Here is a 21674-nt window from a genome sequence, read left to right on the forward strand (position 1 = left end):
GTGGTGAGGAATACATGATGTCCAGCAGTTACACTAAAAGAAATCTCTCATAATGATAGAAAAGTTCCAATTCTTCCCCTCCTCCTCTTTATTACAATCCTATTATTTTGTATGCCTTCCCAGTCTTATGGTTGCCACAGCCTGCTGAGGAAGGGGGTCTCCTCTCTGGATTTGAAGATCGAGGCCCTCCACTCAGCTGGGTGCCCACAGTTTGCACTGCCTGTCCCTGGAGGGCAGAGCCGCCTTCTGGTCCTGCAGCTGGGAGGCAGGTTAGAGCCGGGCCTCAGAGCTGGGACACCTGAGTTCTCCTCACAGCAAGGCCACCAATTTGCTAGGAGACCAAGGGTAAATCACTTTCCCTCTCGAAAGATCAGTTTCCCCATGGGTGAGCAGAGACGGTTGTATCTGCCTTGCTCACCTCACTGAGCTGTTGTGAGATTCACAGGGTCAAGCCCTGTAAGGAGTAATTGTGTCCCTTGAAAGAAGAGCAAGGGATGCAAGAACTCAGAGGAGCCACGCTGTCTCCTGCCGCCAAGGCTCTGACTACCACTCTCCCTCTGCTTCGCCTGCTTCAGTCATTCATTCAACACATACTGACTGAGCCCTACGAGGGACCAGGTGGTCTTTTAGGTGCTGGGGTACAGCAGTGAACAAAACAAAAATCTCTGCCCTCATGGCACTTCCATTCTAATGGAGGGAGAGGCACAGACATGAACAGAAGTACACGTCCATGAGTCGGCCCAGGCACCAACTCTCCCAGGAAACTGCCTGACGCCTTCGCTCCCACCCTCCTCAAGTCAGATGCCCCCTCTGGGCTCCTGTAGCTCAGTGATCACGCTGGACTTTAATGCCCCACTTGTCTGTTTCATCACAGCCTGTGGGCCCTTCGGGGCAGGGACCTTGTCAACTTCTCCTTTATATCCTTGGCCTGGCACTTGGCTGGGACTCAAGACACATTTGTTCCACAAATGGATGAATGAAAGGAATGGCCTGAGTGATTTAGACCATGGGCTTCCAGTTGTTGACTCGTTCATTCAGCAGCTTTTGTCAGGCAGCATCTATGTGCGTGAGACTGTGTGGGGGTGTGGATGTGGATAAACAAACAATAAGGTTCTGTCTTTGTCCTGAAGGATGGTATAATCTGCAAGGAAATGGCAAGAGAAGGACCAAGGAGAGGGAATGACCATCCATCGAACAGGAGTCAGGCCCTGCGTAAATCCGTTACTTCTCTTTACTTCTCCAGCAAGGCAGGTATTAGGAACTCTGTTTTACAAGTGAGGAAAGAGGTTCATAGAGGCTCAGTAACATGCCAAAACCACACAGGTAGGCTGTGGCTGATGTAGCTGTGAGGTCAGTCCAGAACCCCTGCTCTTCCCGCTGTGGTCATGACACAAGGCAGGATATGCTGTGCACCTAAGGAACTGTCTGAACTGAGGGCTGCAGACCCTGAGATGTGGGAGAGGTTGCTGAACTGAGGTCTGGTCTTAGAGGTTTTTAGGAGGAAGAAATTGCCCTCTGACCTTAAAGGTGGGGTGGTTGTTAGGATGGGGATTGGGGGGACCTCTCTGAGGGTGTGAAAGCCCTGGGGCCCTGGGGCCCTGGGGAGGGTGTCCTTGGAAAGCTGTGAGGCTGGCTGATGGGCAGGTGAGGGTGGAGTAATGGTCCCTGCTTGGGCTCCCTGCTAGAGCACGTGCTCTTTCAAGAGGCTCTGGGCCCACCTCCCCGCTGCAGCTCCCATGGCACCGAGCACCGTGTGGTTCTGGTCTATGTCAGCTGAACGAATAGATCTTTCTGTCCGACTCCTTGGGTGAGCAATCAGGGTTGTCATCTCAGCCAGATCCAAGCAAAGAACCCGCCGCCTCCTTGTTGTGGAACTCAAATCACCCCAGTTTTCTGGGGTAGCGTCCCTGCCCACTGAGCGCTCCAGGAGGCTGCTTGTTGAGGTGCTGTCTCACTGAAATGAAGATGCCAACTCCTTTCCCCAAGCTGAATGGGAAACAGATCGTATGCTAAAAGTAACAGGTCTGTGTACAGTGCCCCGATGAAAGGGCTCACACTCTGGAGTCAGACAAAAGTGGCTTCCTTCAGACGCATCCTCTGCCTTGGTGGCTCCCTGATCTTAAGCAAGTCCTTTATCTTCGATAAGTCACAGTCTTCTCATCTGTAAAGGAGGGCTACTGGTACCTAGATGGTCCAAGTCCAAACCTGGTGGCCTTTCCCCTGCCCCGGTCTCTCAGAGCTGACACAATTAGACCTACACTGCTTGGCTCTGAGTTTTAAGGATTCAGAGTTAGGAAAGATCAGGCAGACTTCTGGGAGGAAGGATGATGAAGACTGGGTCTGTCTTGTGTCTCACAGGGGTACAAACTGTGAGGACTCCTGATAAAATAACCAAAAATAGCTCAGTTCATGAAACTATGGTCAAGTGTAGTAGTCCCCCCTTATCCCTGGGGAATGTGTTCCAGGACCCCCAGTGGATGCCTGAAGCCATAGATAGTCCTGAACCCTATATACAATGTGTTTTCTCCTATACATAGGTACCTATGATAAAGTTTAATTTATAAATTAGGCACAATAAGAAATTAACCACAATAACACAATAAAATAAAATAATAACTATACTGTAATAAAAGTTACTGTAGATCTTAGCAACCCCAGCATACAATTTTTTTTTCTATCTTTATCAAGTTGAGAACTTCCACCTTTTCACTTAAAGGAAGCACTTTATAAGTTCTCTTTGGCATGTCCGAATTGCCAGCATCACTACTCTTGTGCTTTGGGGCCATTATTAAGTAAAATTAGGGTTAGTTAAATACAAGCGCTGTGATACTGCAACAGTCAACCTGATAACCAAGCCAGCTACTAAGTGACTAATGGCAGGTAGCTTCTACAGCATGGATACACTGGGCAAACGGATGATCCACGTCTGGGCTGGATGGAACTGGATGGCACGAGATTTAATCATGCTACTCAGTATGGCATGCTAAGTAAATATAAGTATTTAAAATATAGGTATTTAATAAATAAATATAAATAAATAAAATAAATAAATATATTTAAATATAAGTATTTAACACTTATAAATTGTTTATTTCTGGAATTTTCCATTTAGTATTTTCAGTGGGTAACTGAAACTACAGAAAGCAAAACTGTGGCTAAGGGAGGACTACTGTAGTGCACTAGGTACTTAAAATATTTCAGATTTAATCCTCAGTGAGGAATTCTTACTTCCATTCTAAAGATGAGGAAATGGAGGCTCAGAGCTGTTAAATTTCATGCAAGACCACTTGGGCAAAGCGGGCATATTCATCAGGACTCAGCTGCAGATAAGATAAACTGCTATTGCCAAGTGGGAAGGGATGTAACACAGGGCATTAAGTGCTTCCAAAATACCTGGAAGGGACAGGGAGCTGGTTCTGGATGAGGCCTCCGGACATAACTCCAGAACAACTCCACAAAACTGACCAGCCAAGGGAGCTGCTCTCTTTGCTACACTCAGAAAGGTGGAGAATCTGTAACTGTTGGCTCCAGACCTATGCTAGAGCCACACCAGAAAAAAAAAAAAGCCCAAACCTTGACCTTAGGCCCTCTGCTGACACTGTTGCAAAAATAGCTGACCTAGAACCTTTGACCACTTCACTTTCACCTCCCAAATCTCACCCAAATGTATCCACGTTCACACCCCAGAGTCCTAGCTGCAAGGAAGTCCAGGGAACAAGGTTTTTTTCACTTTCCACCTGTGCAGTACAGGAAGGGAACAAAGGATGTCGAGTGCCGAGCCGCCATTTCGGCCAATGCGAGCCTGTGCGTTGAATTGTGCTCACGGCCTATTCTTGCTCACATCTCCTTAGGTTGATGGTGTGGGATGCAGACATTTAGGTTTTAATGGAAACCTCACTTGAGCACTCCTTTCTTGGAGCTCCCAGTCCAGCAGGAGGCATTTATGGGAAACTCCAGGAAGGTACTCCAGCAGTAGGAAAGCAAGAGCATCCTCGTCTCTTTTTTCCCAGCTTTAAGACAGCCCTTTGAAGTGTGCAGTTCAGTGGGTTTTAGTAGAGTCATACACCGCATAACGATGTTTCATTCAAGGACGGGCTGCACATACCACAGTGGTCCCATAAGATTGGTACTATATAGCCCAGGGATGTACTAGGCTATGCCATCTGTGTCTGTGTAGGTATACTCTGTGATGTTTGCACGACGACGAAATCGCCTAATGATGCATTTCTCAGAACGTATCCGCATCAAGTGATGTATGACTGTATATTTGGAGTTGTGCAACCACCGTGATCTATTTCAGAACATCTTCATCACACCAAAAGCAGGCACTTCCCTCTCCCCCCCAGAACCCTCAGCCCTAGGTAAGCACTAATCTACTTTCCGTCTTCATAGATTTATCTATTCTGGACATTTCATATAAATGGAATCATACAATACTTCACCTTTGCGACTAGCTCCTTCCATCTAACACAACGTTTGCAGTGTTTGTATGGTAGCACGCATCAGTACTTCATTCCTTCTAATGGATGAAGAATGTCTCATTGTGCACATATACCACATTTTGTCTATCCATCATCAGTTGATGAACATTTGAGTTGTTTTCGCTTTTTAGCTATTATAACTAATGCTGCTATGAACTTTCATGTACAAGTTTTCTCATGAACATATGTTTCCAGTCCTCTTGGGTAGATATATCTAAGAGTAGAATTGCTGGGTCATATGGTAACTCTCTGTTTAACTTTTTGAGGAGCCACTAAACTGTTTTCCACAGTGGCTACACCATTTTGCATTCCCACCAGCAACGTATAAAGGTTCCAATTTCTCCACATTGTCACCGATACTTGTCTTCTCACCATATTTTTTAAAAAAAATTGTAACCATCCTAGTGGGTGTGAAATGGTAATTCATTGTGGTTTTGATTTGCGTTTCCCTAATGACTCATTATGTTGAGCTTTTTGTGTGTGTGTTTATTGGCCATCTGTGTATCTTCTCTGGAGAAATGTCCATTCATATCTTTTGCCCATTTTGTAATTGGGTTATTTGTCATTTATTATTGAGTTTTAAGAGTTGTTTATATATTCTGGATACAAGTTCCTTATCAGATATATAATTTGAAAATATTTTCTCCCATTCTGTGTGTTGTCTCTTCACTTTCTTTTAAAAAAATTCATTGATGTAAAATTCACATAACATAAAATTCACCTTTTTTTTTTTTTTTTTGCTGAGGAAGATTAGCTCCGAGCTAACATCTGTGCCCATCTTCCTCTATGTTCTATGTGGCACATCTGCCACAGCATGGCTTGATAAGCAGTGCGTAGGTCTGCATCCAGGATCTGAGCCTGTGAACCCTGAGCTGTCGAAGCAGAGTGCATGAACTTAACCACTACGCCACCAGACTGGCCCTCAACGTTAGCCATTTTAAAGTGAACAATTCAGGGGCCGGCCCCATGGCCGAGTGGTTAAGTTCGCATGCTCTGCTTCGGCGGCCCAGGGTTTTGCCGGTTTGGATCCTGGGCACGGACATCGCATCGCTCATCAGGCCATGTTGAGGGGGCATCCCACATGCCACAACTAGAAGGACCCACAACTAAAAATACACAACTATGTACCGGGGGGCTTTGGGAGAAAAAGGAAAAACAAAATCTTTAAAAAAATAAAAAATAAAAAAATAAAGTGAATAATTCACTAGCCTTCAGTACATACATAGTTTGTGCAAACACCACCAGTCCAGGACATTTCTAAAGCTCCACAGTAAAACCTTTTACCCATTAAGCAGTTCCCCTCCAGTCCCTCTTCCCCTCAGCCCCTGGCGACGAGCAGTCTGCCATCTCAATGGATTATCTATTCTACACGCTCATGAAAATGGACTCATAGAGAAAGACGAACTCCATGTGACTCCACTCATAGGTGGAAGTTAACATATGGACAAGGAGAACTGGTCAGTGGTTACCAGGGGAAAGGGGGGGTGGGGGAGGGCACAAAGGGTGAAGTGGTGCACCCACAACATGACTAACGACAATGTACAACTGAAATCTCACAAGGTTGTAAACTATCATAATCTTAACCAAAAAAAAGTGGAAAAAATGGACTCATATGATATGTGACCTTTTGGTGTCTGATTTCTTTCACTCAGCATAGTGTTTTGGAGGTTCGTTCATGCTGTAATATGTATCCGTACCTCATTCCTTTTTAATGCATGAATAATATTCCATTGCATATATATACTACAATTTATTTATCCATTAATTTGTTAATGGACATTTGGACTATTTCTACCTTTTGGCTATCATGAATAGTGTTGCTGTACACATAGCAGTGCGCATGTACATGTACTTGTTTCCATACATGTGTTCGATTTTTTTGGGTCTATGCCTAGGAGTGGAATTCTGGGTTATATGGCAATTCTTTGAGGTACCACCAAACTGTTTTCCACAGCAGCTGAGCCATTTTGCACGCCCACCAATAATGGATGAGTGTCCCGATGTCTTTACATCCTTGCCAACACTTATTATTTTCCTTTTTTTAAAAAAAATTATAGCCATCCTAATCTTTTCCTTTCTTGATGGAATCCTTTGAATCACAAAAGTTTTTAATTTTATAAAGTCTAATTTACCTAATTTTTTCTTTTGTTGCCTATGCTTTTGGCTTTGCATCCAAGAAGGTTTTGACAAACCCAAGTTCACAAAAATTTGTTCCTATATTTTCTTCTAAGAGTTTCCTTTTTTGTTTTAAAGATTGGCACCTGAGCTAACAACTGTTGCCAATCTTCCTTTTTTTTTTTTCTTGCTTTTTCCTCCCAAATCCCCCAAGTACATAGTTGTATATTATAGTTGGGGGTCCTTCCAGTTGTGGCATGTGGGATGCCACCTCAACATGGCCTAATGAGTGGTGCCATGACCTCGCCCAAGATCCAAACCCTGGGCCACCAAAGTGGAGTGCACGAACTTAACCACTCGGCCACAGGGCCGGCCCCTCTTCTAAGAGTTTCATTGTTTTAGCTCTTACACTTAAGTCAATGATCCATTTTGAGTTAGTTTTGTACATGGTGTGAGAACTTCGCATGTAGGTATCCAGTTTTCTCAGTGATGTTTGTTGATCTTATATCCTGCAAACTTGCTGAACATATTTATTAGTTCCAGCAGGTTTTTGTCGATTCCTTAGGATTTTCTACATATAAGACCATGTCATCTGTGTAGAGAAATGGTTTTACTTCTTTTGTGTATTTTTTTATTGAATTTTTTTTTGATGAGGAAGATTGGCCCTGAGCTAACTTCTCTTGCCAATCTTCCTCTATTTTATATGGGATGCCAGCACAGCATGGCTTGATGAGCAGTGCTAGGTCCGTTCCTGGAATCTGAACCTGCAAACCCTGGGCCACCAAAGCAGAGTGCGCAAACTTAACCACTATGCCACTGGGCTGGCCCCTTTTAATTTTTATTTATTTTTGCAGGGGAAGATTTGCCCCAAGCTAACATCTGTTACCAATCTTTCTCCTTTTTTCTTCCTTTTTTCCCCCCCTCAAAGCCCCAGTACATAGTTCTGTATAGTTGTAAGTTCTTCTGGTTCTTCTATGCAAGCCACCGCCACAGCATGGTTACTGACAGATGAGTGGTGTGGTTCCATGCCCAGGAACCAAACCTGGGCTGCCGAAGTGGAGCACACTCAACTTTAACCTCTAGGCCATCAGGGCTGGGTCTACTTCTTCTTTTTCAATCTGGATGCCTTTCTTTTTTTTTTTTTTTTGTGGTTTTTTTTTTTTTTGAGGAAGATTAGCTCTCAGCTATCTACTGCCAGTCCTCCTCTTTTTGCTGAGGAAGACTGGCCCTGAGCTAACATCCATGCCCATCTTCCTCTACTTTATATGTGGGATGCCTACCACAGCATGGCGTGCCAAGCGGTGCCCTGTCCGCACCCGGGATCCGAACCAGCGAACCCCGGGCCGCCGAGAAGCAGAACGTGCGAACTTAACCGCTGCACCACCGGGCCGGCCCCTGGATGCCTTTCACTTCTTTTTCTTGCCAAATTGCCCTGGCTAAAACCTCCAGGACAATGTTGAATAGAAGCGGTGAGAGTGGATATCCTTGTCCTGCTCCTGATCCGAGAGGGAAAGCAACAAGACTTTCACCATTAAGACATCGGCCGTGTGCTTTTCGTAGATGCCTTTTGTTAGGATGAGGAAGTTCCCTTTTTCCAGTTGGGTGAGTGTTTTTATCCTGAAAGGGTGTTGGATTTTGTCAAGCGCATTTTCTGCGTGAGATGATCTTGTGACTTTTCTCCTTTATTCTATTGATATAGTGTATTATGTTAACTGACTTTTGGATGTTAAACCATTTCTGGTATAAATCCCACTTGGTCATGGTATATAATCCTTCTTTTGTGGGGCTGGATTCTGTTTGCTCATATATATATCTCTTTTAATTATTTTATTGAGGTCATATTGGTTTATAACATTGTGTAATTTCAGGTGTACATTATTTCATACCAGTTTCTGTATAGACTGCATCATGCTCACCACCAATACTCTAGTAGTTTTTATCTGTCACCACACGTGTGCCCTTTTACTGCTTTCACCCACTCCCCCACCCCTTCCCCTCTGGTAACCACTAATCTGTGCTCTTTGTCCATGTGTTTGTTTATCTTCCACATATGAGTGAAACCATATGGTGTTTGTCTTTCTCTCTATCTGGCTTGTTTGCTCATATTTTCTTGTGGATTTTGGCATCTATATTCATAGAGATCCTTGTCTGCCATTTTCTTGTTATGTATCAGGGTAATACTGGCCTCAAAGAATGAATCAGGAAGTGTTCCCTCCGTTTTTGGGAAGAGGTTGTAAAGAATTGGCACTAATTCTTTGAACGTTTGGTGGAAGCCATCTGGGTCATATCTTTTCGGGACAGCTGTAAACATGGAAAGGGCTGGAGCTCTGGGACCTTGGACAGAGACAGCTGAATTTGGCATGCAGATCTGACTGGCATGCACATTATTTAAAAACATTTGAACCACTTTAAGAAAAAAATCTAGAGATTTCACATAAAAATCCTGATTTTCAGATTCTCTAGAAAAGTCAGAACCTCTGGCAACACTGGCCTCTATTTATGCTGAGACGTGGTGAACGGCCCACACTTGCTGGTTTGCCTCAGTCCCCACCTCTCCCTGTTAATCCTGACACCAAGGCTGAGTTTCAGGTACCATTTGTACCATACTTATTTCTGGACCTCTTTACGTTAACTATGTGGCCGCTGTAGACATTTGAGTTGATGCTGCCTAGTTTACCCTTGCTGAGTCTTTCTTTGTTCATCTGTAAAATGGGGACATCAAATTCCTACCCTGGAAGATTTTGAGGAAGACTAAATGAGATGATTGTAAAGGGATCTGGCATATAGGAGGTGCTCAATAAATTTACCCCTTGCTTTTTCCTGGCTGCATAGTATTCAGTTGCACAGATGTAAATAATATGTAGCATTCCTCTAATGGCAGACACATAGGTGGATTCCAACTTTTTCCACCTGTTTCACACAAGGCTGGAAAGAACCATCCATGTACATCGTAGGCAGTTTTGCATAGTGGGAGTATATTAGCTTGACTGGATTTTAATTCCAGCTGCATACCTCTTTTTATCTCCTATCCTCTTGGACTGGTTGAGATGAGGGAAAAGGTGGGATGACCTCAGATGTCATTTGAAGACATATTTGCAATTTTTTCCACAGAAGGACTGGACGGTCACAGGTGAGTGCAAGGAAGATGCAAGAGTCTTGAGGCCCCTTCTGCAAATGTGAGAGCTGGCGCACCCTATCTCAGGATCTCCCCACCCTAGGGTGTGAAGCCAAAGGCAAACTCATTACATCTGATAGACTGACAGCCAGGCTGTCTGATGAAATAAGATAAGTGGGTGTCAGGCAGAGGGCGGGAGGTGTCAACCACAGGGAGGGGCGAGGTGAGAGCACAGTGGACTGGGCTGAGCTCCCCACCCTCAACCCTGTGCTCCAAGTCACATCCCATAAAGCTGCTTAACTCTCTAAACCAGTGATGCTCCCAGACTCCCTCCCAGCCTGGACTCCTTACCTGGTGCCCTTCAAAAGTATCTGTGCAACAGAGCTACCCCATGCACTGAGCTTGCCAGGAACTCAGCTGGCTGGCCTCAAGGTTGCTTATGGATTGGAGAAATTTTTGAAGGTTTCAAAGAGGAAATAGGGTTTCTGCCTGTGGTTCCACTGTTTCTCTTTCATATTGCACCAGCCAACCTGACACCCCTGGCTCTACTTTTCTTCCCAAACCCCTACCCTAATAATAATAAACCCTGATAGTTGCACACCACTTTCTATTTCAGCAACATCCACCAAGCCTTCTGATAACTGGACTGTAAATTCCAAGGTCTAAGTCATATTCGTGTGGGCTATATTCCCAGCTACTAGTCCAATGCCTGCTGCATAGCTGGCAATCAATAAATATGTGAATGAATGAGTGATTGAAGGAATGAACAACAGGTCCTTGGGGTTCTTCCAGGGTGCCGGATGCTAATTCCACAGTTTATTTTCCCAGTCCTTAACTTGGGCCTCTGACAATCCTGATTTTTCTGGGGCTTCTTCAGTGCCTGAAGGGAATCCAGACTCTGCCGCTCCACCTCTGTGGCCCTTTTTACCTCTTCCCAGCTTTCCCTCCCGCGATTCTTCCCTGAGCTCTCCTTTCCCTCTGGGAGGTCGCAGCCTCAACTTGGGTCATGTGATCTTGAGCCAGTCACTTTTCTTCTGCATCTCTTACCTGTAAAACAGGAATAAAAGCATCCATCTTGCAGGGTCATTGTGTTGACTGAGTTAAAAGCACATCAAAGTGCTTCGCAGGGTCCCCGGCACGTGGTGAGCACTCAGGTGCCAACAGCTAGTACTATAACAGTGTGTAGACTGGTGTGGGGGCAAGACTGCGTTGGATGAGAGCAGTGGTCTCCAACCAGGGGTTAATGAATAAAGCAATAAAACTGAATGGAGTTAATCTCTTCAAGCGTGCTGCCCAACTTCTGGTCCTCCAAAGTGAGCCAGGAACATCCATCACCATTTTAACACTTTTAGCAAGCTGGCTTGCAGATACTTGCCTAACCAGGGAAAGATTGATGTACAAAAGTAGCAGAAACTCACGTTTGTCAAGTGCTCGCTTTGGGCCAGGAACCATTCTAAGGGCTTTATATGAACTATCTTGAGGAATCCCCAAAAGATCCCTGTGAGGCACGTACTGTTATTATCCCCATTTGACAGATGAGGAAAGAGGCACAGGGAAGTTAAGCAACTTGCCATAAGGTCACAGAGCTGGGATTAAATCCAGGAGAGCTAATATTTTTAACCTCTCTGCATATTGCCTCTGTGTGGAGGCCCTTTCCAGTCTTGTGTGGGACAGGGAAAAATTGGAGTCCACCAATAGAAGGATGCTACATATTATGTCCATCCCCACAATGGAATACTATATAGTTAGGAAAAAGCAGGAGGCAGATGTGTATGTTCTGGAATGAAATGATGGCCACAGTAGATTGTTGGATAGAAAAAGCTGCGGAATAGCATGCATTGTATAATCCATTTTTGTATAAAAACAAAATCAAAAAGCCCATTTACCTGTTTGTAGTTTCATAGATAAATGTCTGGATGGATAAAAAAACCACTGGGAAATTATGAAGGAGGCAAGCTTCCATTTTTTATCTTTATATTCTCTGTTGTTTGAAATGTTTACCACTAGGACGTATTATTTTGTAATTAACAGAAAGAAGAAGAAAGTAAGTGTGCAGTGAGCCAGGAGCCTGAGGACCCCTGTCCATCTCTCCAGCTCTTGCTCCATGCTCCAGATGCTGCGTCTTTTCAGAGGCCTCCCTAGTGTCTCCCACACATCCCTGAAGGCCCCTCAACCCTACTTCCCCTCCACGAGCACTTCCCAAGACCCCTCTGGTCACCGAGGACTTGCCTTGGCTTGGGTCTCTCATCTGCATCCTGGGTTAGGAGGCCACGGTCCTACCCCTGTACTACTCTCCAGGAGACGTGGGACATAGTGACGTCAGAGTTAGGCTGGTGACATCACAATGGACTTGGGGGCTGACAGGACAGAGGACCTGGCAGGGCCTAGGAGATGGGAGAAGGGGTTGGCAGGTAGAGGCTGTTTTGGGTAGGAACTTGAGTGACTGTGTTCTCGGCACACCACCCAGGACATTCCTAGCCAGGCCTTTCAGAGATTGAAGACCTGGACATCTCCAAGGTCATTTCCTTTTTTGTTTAACCAAGAGGTTGTACAGACTTTTCTGAGAGTTGGGAGCAGAGTGTGATGCCAGGAGGGAATGGAGTTGGCAGATGGAAGCCAAAGGTGTGTGTGAATCCTCATCAGAGATGTGAGCAGGTTATTCTGTGGGTGCCCAGCGAGACTCTTGCTCCCTTGTGATTCCAGCAAGACAGTAGGAGAGGCGGGCTAGTGGCCTGAGAGTCAGGGCTCTAGCTTTTGGGGAGTGGAGTTTTGTGGACCAAGAGAGCAAGGGGTGCCATAGGAGGAGCTCCTCCACTAATCTTAAGGATACTAAGAGGGCAGCTGGGAAAGGGGAGCAAGGCTGGGGAGGGCCATCTGGGCACTGTGAACACACGTCGGTAGGGAGCATGAGGGGCAGAAATGAAGCAGAGCAGGTGGGCTGACATGGCCAAGAGACAGTGGAATCTGACGATTAGCACTAGAGAGTTCTTGGCTACTTGCTGTATGCCTGGGTGAATTGCTTACTCTCTCTTAGCTTCTGTTCCTTCATCATGCAGATGATAAAACCAACCACACAGGCTTATTGTGAAGATTAAATGAGATAAAGCTTATGCAGCCCCTAGCACAGGGCCAGGCACATAGTAAGCTCTTTGTAAAGGTAGCTATCTACCCTGATTCTTGGAATATTCCAGCCTGAGCCCTGTTGTTTCATCTTCTATTCGGGGCATGCATAATGCAGGATTCTTGGTTGTAAGCTACAGAAACCATTTCAGGAGGATTTAAGGATAAAAGGAATTCATTTAAAAGATGTTGGGGAAGCACACAGAAGGTCTGTGAGAGCTGCAGAGCCAGGCTTGGAGAACAAGCTGGGTCAACAGGGGCTTGGAGCCCCAGGACCAACACAGAGAGGGCTCTGCAACCCCCTCTGAACACTTCTCTCTTCTGCCACCCTGGAAGCTGATGTGGCACCATTTGCAATATGGAGTCTCCACTGACCCGCCACCTCTGGGCTGGCTTCTGAGTCACAGTCTGGATGAGGGCATCCAATTGACCTGGTCCTTTTCATGTGTCCATATCATGTCCTGGGGCAGGCAGATTGGAATCAAACATGTGGCCATTTTGGCATTTATAGTGGGAGCTGCTTTCTACCTCCCTCCAGACTCCTGTGGGGAAAAAGCTTCCAGATGCTGGGCACCCAAAAACCCTAATAAATGTCTACATGAGAAACAAAAATGAATAGACAGTAGTCCCTGTCCTTGAGACACTCACAGTCACATAGGGGTCAGTTACGTGGGCAAATAATTATGACAGGAGGAGATGGAGGCCACAGCAGAGGTGAGTACTAGCCAGAGGCTGAGCTGGTAGAGAAACTTCAATAATATGTCCCTGGCCCATGGTGAAAAGTCTGAGATGTCCCTGTGTGTCCCAGGCCACATGGGTGGCATGGCTGGGGTGGAGTTTGATGACGGGTTGGGGCTGTGTCACACTGGGCCAGACACTGTGCAATGTGGACACATCAACTGGGCAGAATTTCTGTGAGGCCCCAGGGGTGTTGCATCTTCTCCTGCTCACAGGAATAATGCAATTGCTCCCTCTAAAAAGCAGCTTCCTGGCCTAAGAGACCTCCCTTTTGATACCTAGTCATGCCTTACAAGCATTTTACTGTGTCCTTGGATTATCTCTTGTCCTGTTGGGTCCTCAGTGCTCTCTCTGGATTAGAGAAAGGATATCCCAGGATAGGGAGAGCAAAGATGGGACAATGAGGAGGAAGATGTGTTTGCTGCCTCCTGGGCCTCTGCTCTGTGAGATCAGGTTCCTGCTCTCTTCTCTGTCTCACCCTGTATCCTATGCTGCCTGCTCTTGTCTCTGCCTGTTCCTGTCCCTACCATCACCACCACTGTCTTCCTTGTCATCATCACTGCCCATCTCTGTCTCAGCTGGGCCCCTGTCCCCAGAAGGACTCCAGCTCCAGCCTTTGAGCCCTCTGTCCATCTACTGTTCAGCCATCTAGGTTCCCCGAGAACCAGAGATAGCAACCCTCATCCCACCCTGCTCCCACATACTGAAATTCCAGAAGTCCCAGTTCATGGCGGTCCAGAAATCACATTGGCCTGGAGAGTTGCCACAGGTAGGTAAAGGCTGGTGGGAGGCTCCCCCTTGTCAGTTCTTGCAAGGCCCCAGCCTGCCTGCCTGCCCCCCTCTTCCTATTTGTGGCAACTTCAAATGTAGCATCTTCCTGTCATCTCTCACACCCACTGAGGCCTCAGCCCCAGGCAGCAGCTGCCCGCCTGCCCACCTCTTCCTTCCCCAGCCAGAGGGGACTTCTGCAGAGCCAGGTGAATAGCCACACGCAGGCGGCCCCTCCTTTCGGGGTATTTGTCTTGAGACTGGGGCAGGGTTAGGAGGAGTCGGGAAGGAGGGTAGGATCCTGGGTTTTGGAGGGCTGAGACGCCGGAGTGAGGGTGCTGTGCTGAGGGAGGGTGCGAGGGTTCGAGGGGCACCTGGTGTTAGAGAGAGAAGGGTAGTTCCTGGGGGACTGGGGGACCCTGGGGCATTTGCTGAGCTGAGGTGATCCTTGTGCTGTGTGGCCTCCAATGAAAGATGGCCAAGAAGCTGGTACTAACTAAGCAGACAGCCAGCTGAGCACTCAGGGCGTCTTCCTGCCAGGCCAGTCAGGGGACCTGGGGACTCTTGGCCCACTCTCTCAGACTGTCCCTGGCGAGGGATCTCAGCCTGGGCAGTCTGAGTGGCAGGACACAGGGGCTCCCTCAGCTGCCCAGAAAAGTTGTGTGGAGAAGCCAGGATGCAGGGGCACCCCTCGGTGGGGAGTCTGTGGTTGGGAGAGTCATGAGTCCTGCCCAGTGTAGAAGGGAGTGGCTTCTCAATTCCCTGTGGCCCTGAGGAAGTCTAGAATGCTCCCCGAGATTTCTGAGCTCACTTGGAAGTAACCTCCATGAGGACCTTCTCTCCTCTCTTCCCCAGGGATGGGGATCAGGCTAGCTTTTCTCCTCGTCTCTGATTGGCTAGTCTCCATTCAATCCTCTTCCTGCACCTACTAGGAAAGCGTTGTTGGCTTCCAAATATCAGCACTGAGAAAGTCCTGACACATCAGCCAGTCCAACCTTCCCATTTTGCAGATAGGGAAACTGAGGCCAGGAGGGGTGGTGACTGGTTCAAGATCACACGATGGTTTAGTGGAAGAGCCAGCCCTAGAATCCAGGGTCCTATCTGGAGGACCTTCACTGGCAATCTGTGACTGACCTGTCTTCCCAGCAGGTAATGGGGGCATAAAAAGGGAACCCGCTCCAGAATTGGGTTGTTGCCATAAGACCAAGACCCTGGGGAGCACAAGGGGCTCCCTGTCCCCCAGCCTGGACTTCCAGCTCTGCCAAGGCAACCAGGTAAGGTGGGGTCCCAGCCCCATCTTTGAGACCAGCCTGCTTAAGGAGGGAGGGGACCTTAGGAGGAACTGGGGGAAATCTGAAGGGACCTAGATTCCCATCATCCCCTGCTCCTGAGCACTCCTGCCCTGGCACGTCATGGGGACGTGCCCCTGAGGTGCCAGAGACCCTCTCCCACGTGCCAGGGGTCAGATTCTCCTGTGGGACATGAGAAGGGACTGGGCCACGAAGGAGGCTTGGCTGTATGACCATGGCCTGGGCCTTAGGGGGAGTGAGGCTCAGGGCCATCCTCTGAGGTTTACAGTCTTTGATGAAGATTTTCTCCAAGTTTACCTTGGCTCCATTCAAAACACAGTGGATGGTTTGAGACACGATGGGACCAGGGTGGCTGGGAAAGGAGGGTGGAAGGGAGAACAGGACCAGGCAAGGGGTTCTAGGGGGCAGCAGGAGGGCAATCTTAGGGTGGGCGCCAAAGTCCCTGGGGAAAGAAATCTTTGGATAAGGGAAGGGGAATCCATTTGAGTGACAGATATGGTGGTGGTGGGTCTTAGCTTCTCCTCCCACTTTGGAAACCAAACTAGGGGTGGGAACATCCTAGGGACTCAGGAGTCCCAGCCCCCAGCCCCCAAGCCCCTTGCCCCCTGCCCTCCAGGTTTTCCCAGCCCGCAGGTCACTTCCAGATACAGTGGATGCCCATGGCCTGTCCTGTGCCAGCTGGCTGTGCCCCTTGCCGTGGGCATTGGCCAGGTCTGCCCTGCTGGCCTGTCCCCAGGGCCTGGACCTATACCTGTGTGCCCTGCAGCCGGCACCCCTGGGCACAGCCCCACAAAGTCTCAAAGAGAACGCCTTGAGCACGAGTAAGCCCAGGGCATGGGTTTGCACCTTGGTGGAGGTTGGAGGTGGGGGGAACTGTTAGGTTTCCTGACCAGAGTAGGAGGGGACCCAGTGTCACTGGTGAGGACAGAGCCTCAGGCACCCCTTACTTCCACATTTTAGCCTAGAGTTCTGGCCTGGTGACGCAGGGGTCTTTCAAGGTGGCGATGAGAAGTTGGGCAGTGGCTTTCTCAGACATGGGTGTGGGATCTGGTGTAGGCGTAGCCAAAGTCCTGGGGATACAGGATGGCCTGGAACATTTGAGACGGAGGGGTCTTTATTATAAGACAGGAGCACTGACTGGGAGTCAGGGGGCTGGCGAGGGAGCCCTGGTTCTGCCTTTCTAGCTCTATGACCTCGGGCACACCACTGAGGCCAGTTTCTTCTTCTATAAAAACAGGCTCTCACTATACCTGCATTCTAGGTTTGTCGCGTTGTAATCCACCATTTCCATACATGACTGTGACCTCCTGTAGGGCAGGCACTATGCTGCCGTGTCCTTTATTTCCCCAGCACAGAGCACAGAGTGACACAGCTCAGTAGAGTTGGTTGAGTGAATAAATGAGGATCCAAGCAATCTACTTTTCAAAATTATTTTCTTTTTAATATCTTACTCCATATCGCTCCTAGCCTAACTCCTACCTCACTGGCTGTGGCGTGGCATCTGTCTCCCTTGCTAGCTCTTCTCTATGTACCTCCTAAATACTCCCACGCTCCAGAACTCAGTCCAGAGCCGTCTTCCCTTCCCTCCTCTCCCCTTTCTCCTCCTCTTTGCTCCTCCCCCTTCCCTCTTCTTTCCTTCTCTCCTCTCTTGTTCTCTTTATCTAGCGTAGCACTGTTTGATGGAACTTCCTGGAATAATAGAAATGTTCTATATTGTGCTGTCTAATATCATACCTATTGAGCATTTTAAATGTGGCTAGTGCAACAGAGAAACTGAACTTTTTATTGTACTTACTTTAATTAATTTAAATGTAGTCATATGCATCTAGCGGCTACCATTTTGGACACAGTAGATCTGGTGTCACCCTTATGTGATCTCATTTGGGCCCATGGCACCCAAATTTGTCTCTGGCTCAGACCTCTCCATTAAACTCCACAGCACTTTATCCAACTGACCACTTGACTGTTCCACCTCACTGTCTAATAGGCTTCTTGAGCCATTTTCTCGCCCTAGAATTGTTAAGCATGGCACAAATACTAGCCACTTTTATTGGCAAGTGCAATTGCAGACCAGGAAAGCCCAGAGAGAGAAAACGCCTTGCCCAAGTCGCCCAGCAGGCTTGCAGGCTAGAGTCCTCTCCCAACCCTGGGCTGGGCAGGGTAGATGGGGAGCAGAACTTTACCCCATGCTGGGGGGCACTGACCGTCTTCCCTTTCCTGCTCAGAGCACCAGTCACCAGGGCCACATGCTGACTCTACCGATGACCAGAAACTCACAGCTAAGTACCCTCAGAGCAGAGACAAGATGGGAAGCCGACCAGAAAGAGATGGCAAAGGGGCCTCCTGCCCATCCTTCCCTCTTCACAACAGCTCTTCCCCAACTCCCTGGCAGAATGGAGGGAGCCCCAGCCCCTTGGCTTTCTGCTCCTGCCGCCTGCTTGCTCCCAGCTCCAAAGAACTCCCATTCCATCTCCACCCTTTCTATCCTGCATACCCACTTCTCCTGCCTCCACCTTACCTGTTCACCTATGGGGCCCTACCTTCTCTCCCATTTCCTCCCTTCTTCATGCTGCCCCAAGACACCTCCTATCCCACCATGGCTATGCCCAGCTTGCTGATGACTGTCAATGACCCTGGGCCCCACAGTGCCCCTGGGGAGACCCTGCATCCCTACCCAGGGACCTCCCAAGACCCTGGCCAAACTCAACCCTCCCAGACCAGGAATCCAGGCCCTGGAGCTGCCAGGCCCTACTCCCCAGGGCTGGAGCGTGCTGGCGAGGTAGCTCCAGCAAAGCGGGCCCCACCGGGCTTCCGGGCGGGCACCACAGCCCTGCCTTACCCGCTGAAGAAAGAGAATGGCAAAATCTTGTACGATTGCAATGTGTGCGGCAAGAGCTTCGGTCAGCTCTCCAACCTCAAGGTATCTGCTGTCCCTCTAGGCATTCTTCAATGACCCCCTTCCCATCCTGCTTCTGCTTCCTGATCAAGAACCTTAAAGCCAGAAGGAACTCCTGAGCAGCCTCTAGGATGGTCCATTTGATGGTCCCTCAGTTTCACGACTGTAGAGAGGAGATACAGGATAAAATGGCCACCCAAGTCCGCTCCACCCTAAAAGACTGTCCATGAGACCATTTCATTTAAGTTAAAAATAGAGAAACTGAGGCCCCTAATGGGAAGGGTTTGCCCGGGATCAATTTGATTTAATAGTGGAGGTAGGCCTTGATCTCAGTCTTTCAGCATCTAGTGCAAAGCCCTTTCCTGAACAACCATGCTTTTTGGATTCCCAGTTTAAGCCTCCTCTTGTTTATTTCTTGGAAAGTCAGGTGGGGGAACAAACAGGCAGATTTCACTGAGACTCACTGAGTCTAGACCACAGACCCGACAACCAGCGTTTTTCAAGTGGGATCCCACAAACCAGCCCCGGTGCTGTTGGTGTCACCATCGGCAGTGCCCAGCAGGGGGCGACCATGGGCGCATCTCTGTGTGTGAGCAAAGACTGAAAGCTATGCGCAAGTTGGCAACCGCTGAAGTTAAGGAAAAGTTGTGGTTATCAGGGAAGGGCCCTTCTGGATCCTCTAGGGCATGAGCTCTTAAACTTTAATGAGCCTTAAACTACCTGGAGAGCTAGTGAACATGCAGATTCCTAGGGCCCAGCCCCAGAGATTTTAATGCAGCTGGTCTGGGGTGGGGCTTGAGAATCTGCTTTTATAACATGCTCCCAGGTGATGCTGATGTTGCTGGTCTGTGGACCACCCTTTGAGAAGCACTGCTCAGGATATATATACATGGGGTACCCCTTACCTGGCCTTCTCCCCTCCTGCAGGGCTGCAGAAAGAGAAGGGGGATCCTGGGGAGTGGTAGAGAGGCCCTGAGGTGGGTGATAGGGAGGAAAGGGGATTGAGAGTCTCTGATGTCAAAAAGGGATCCTGTGGGGCTGTGGGTAGAGATTCAGAGAGGATCCCTGGCCCTGCTGGGGGCCTCTGGGCAGTTGGCAGCTTTTCTCCCACACCTGGCTCAGGTCCATCTGCGTGTGCACAGTGGGGAGCGCCCGTTCCAGTGTGCCCTGTGCCAGAAGAGCTTCACCCAGCTCGCCCACCTGCAGAAGCACCACCTGGTACATACTGGGGAGCGGCCCCACAAGTGCCCGGTGAGACCCTACTCCCCTCCCCTGTGCTCGTGCAGGCTGGTGAGGAGCTCCAGGCCCTGGGGGAATGGCACCTGTAGCCTCCATTCCCCAATCCTCCTGAAAAAGTGGAGACAGGACAGGAAGTGACAGTGGGGTGGGGAGGTAGGTGGAGGGGGTTGAAAATGACCCCCCTCAGCCTGGAAGGGCCAGGATGTGATATTGGAGTCACTCCCTGGGCCTGGAGGGGGGAATAGAGATGTACATCTCTGAGGGGAGAATAATGAAGTTGGGGGGTCCTGGGGAGTGGATACCCATTACCTACTTCCCAGCATTGCCGGAGGAGTTAATGCCATAGTGTGTGCAAAATATACAAGCACTATGTATAACAAGAGCTCAGTGTTAGCACCCTGCCCCTTTGAGCCTCACCATGTCCCTTAGAAGGTCAGACAGGTAGGGACTCTCCCTGTTTTCGGAGGCAGAAAGGAAAGCAACGTAGTGGTTATGAGTCTGGCTACCTGGGTTCAAATCCTAGCTCTGCCTCTAACTTGCTGTGTGACCTTTGGGTAGTAGCTTCACTCCTCTGAGCCTCTGCTTTCCCACTGTAATATAGGAGTTACTAGTACTTGGGAAATCTATGTGAGATCAATTCCTGGCATGTGGCAGCTCTAGTAAATGTTAATTACGCCCGCTGAAGCTGCAGCCCCACGCACAAGGGTTGTCTGCTATTATCTTATTCAGTCCACCATACTTATGAGGTTAGGTATTAATAGTCGCACATTGCCAATAAGGAGAGCAAGGCTCAGAGAGGGGAAGTCACCTATAGAAGGTCACACAGGAAGTAAAAGAACCAGGGTACTAACGCAGGTCTGCCTGGCTCCAACATGCCAGACTCTGTGGGTCCCAGGGAGAAATCATCAGGGGAAAGCTTCCAAGCCTGCATTACAGGGAGGTGGCGATAGGATGTTTCCAAGATGTGGGGGAGGAGCAGAGATCCTGAGCAGAGCTGACACCAGTGCCCATTCTCATCAGATGTGCCACAAGCGGTTCAGCAGCTCCAGCAACCTCAAGACCCACCTGCGCCTGCACTCAGGGGCCCGGCCCTTCCAGTGCAGTGTCTGCCTGAGTCGCTTCACCCAGCACGTTCACCTGAAGCTGCACCATCGGCTGCATGCCCCACAGCCTTGTGGCCTAGCCCACACCCACCTGCCCCTGGAGTCTCTTGCCTGCCTTGCCCGATGGCACCAGGGGGAACGAGATCTTGTGGCAGCTCCATCAGAGAGGCAGATGGGCTGGGATGTGGACAAGGTCAAGATGACCTTGGCATCGCAGAGAAAGCAAGGGCAACCAGCCTGACCAATGGTGCCAGGACTTCCCTGGGGAGGGGGGAGGGGCAGAGCAATTAAAGGATTTTCTCTGATGAGTCGAGGCCTCCTGAGCTTCAACAGTGGAGGAGGAAGCCACCATGTATCTGCCAGACCTCACACCCCACCTGGGAGCAGGTCAGGAGACAGCCAAGAAGAGCCTGTGCTGCCTGTGCAAGGGTGGGTGCCTGCAGCCATCTACCTCTGAGGGCATTGGGGTTCCACTTCCTGTCTGGGGCCTGTTGGGGACCAGGCCCTCCATCTCAGCTCACCGATGGACAGTCCAGCCCTCCAGGACTCTGCAAGGTGCAGACTGTGTTGCCAAGCACAGGGCACAATGCCCTCTTTTCTGGACAGATTTTCCAGCCCCTGTCCAGATGTCTGTCTGCTGCTTCTCACCACCTGCTTGTCTCTCAGTTCCTAGGAGGCCCCTGTGCCCCCTCAGCTGGTATTCTCTGCCATGGTGGTGGTGGGGTGTTTGTGCTTATTCTTCTGTACATGCCAGGATCTGAGCCCCCTGTCGGGGTGGAGGGGCAGGAA

At 48.9% G+C, this 21674-nt stretch overlaps 1 protein-coding gene across 1 annotated transcript; it reads left to right on the top strand.

Annotated features, from left to right (window-relative positions):
- The first annotated feature begins 12046 nt into the window (after positions 1–12046).
- On the top strand, positions 12047–21193 carry ZNF683 (zinc finger protein 683). Its single transcript, XM_070250793.1, is given in 9 exon segments — positions 12047–12122; positions 12255–12333; positions 14214–14338; positions 15484–15611; positions 16264–16468; positions 17873–18567; positions 19666–19794; positions 20803–21100; positions 21103–21193. Coding segments are annotated over 8 exon segments (1680 nt in total). The 5' UTR covers positions 12047–12122; positions 12255–12307; the 3' UTR covers positions 21177–21193.
- The last annotated feature ends 481 nt before the right edge of the window (positions 21194–21674 follow it).

This window comes from Equus caballus, chromosome 2, assembly GCF_041296265.1.
Source record: "Equus caballus isolate H_3958 breed thoroughbred chromosome 2, TB-T2T, whole genome shotgun sequence".
NCBI classification, from domain to species: Eukaryota; Metazoa; Chordata; class Mammalia; order Perissodactyla; family Equidae; genus Equus; species Equus caballus.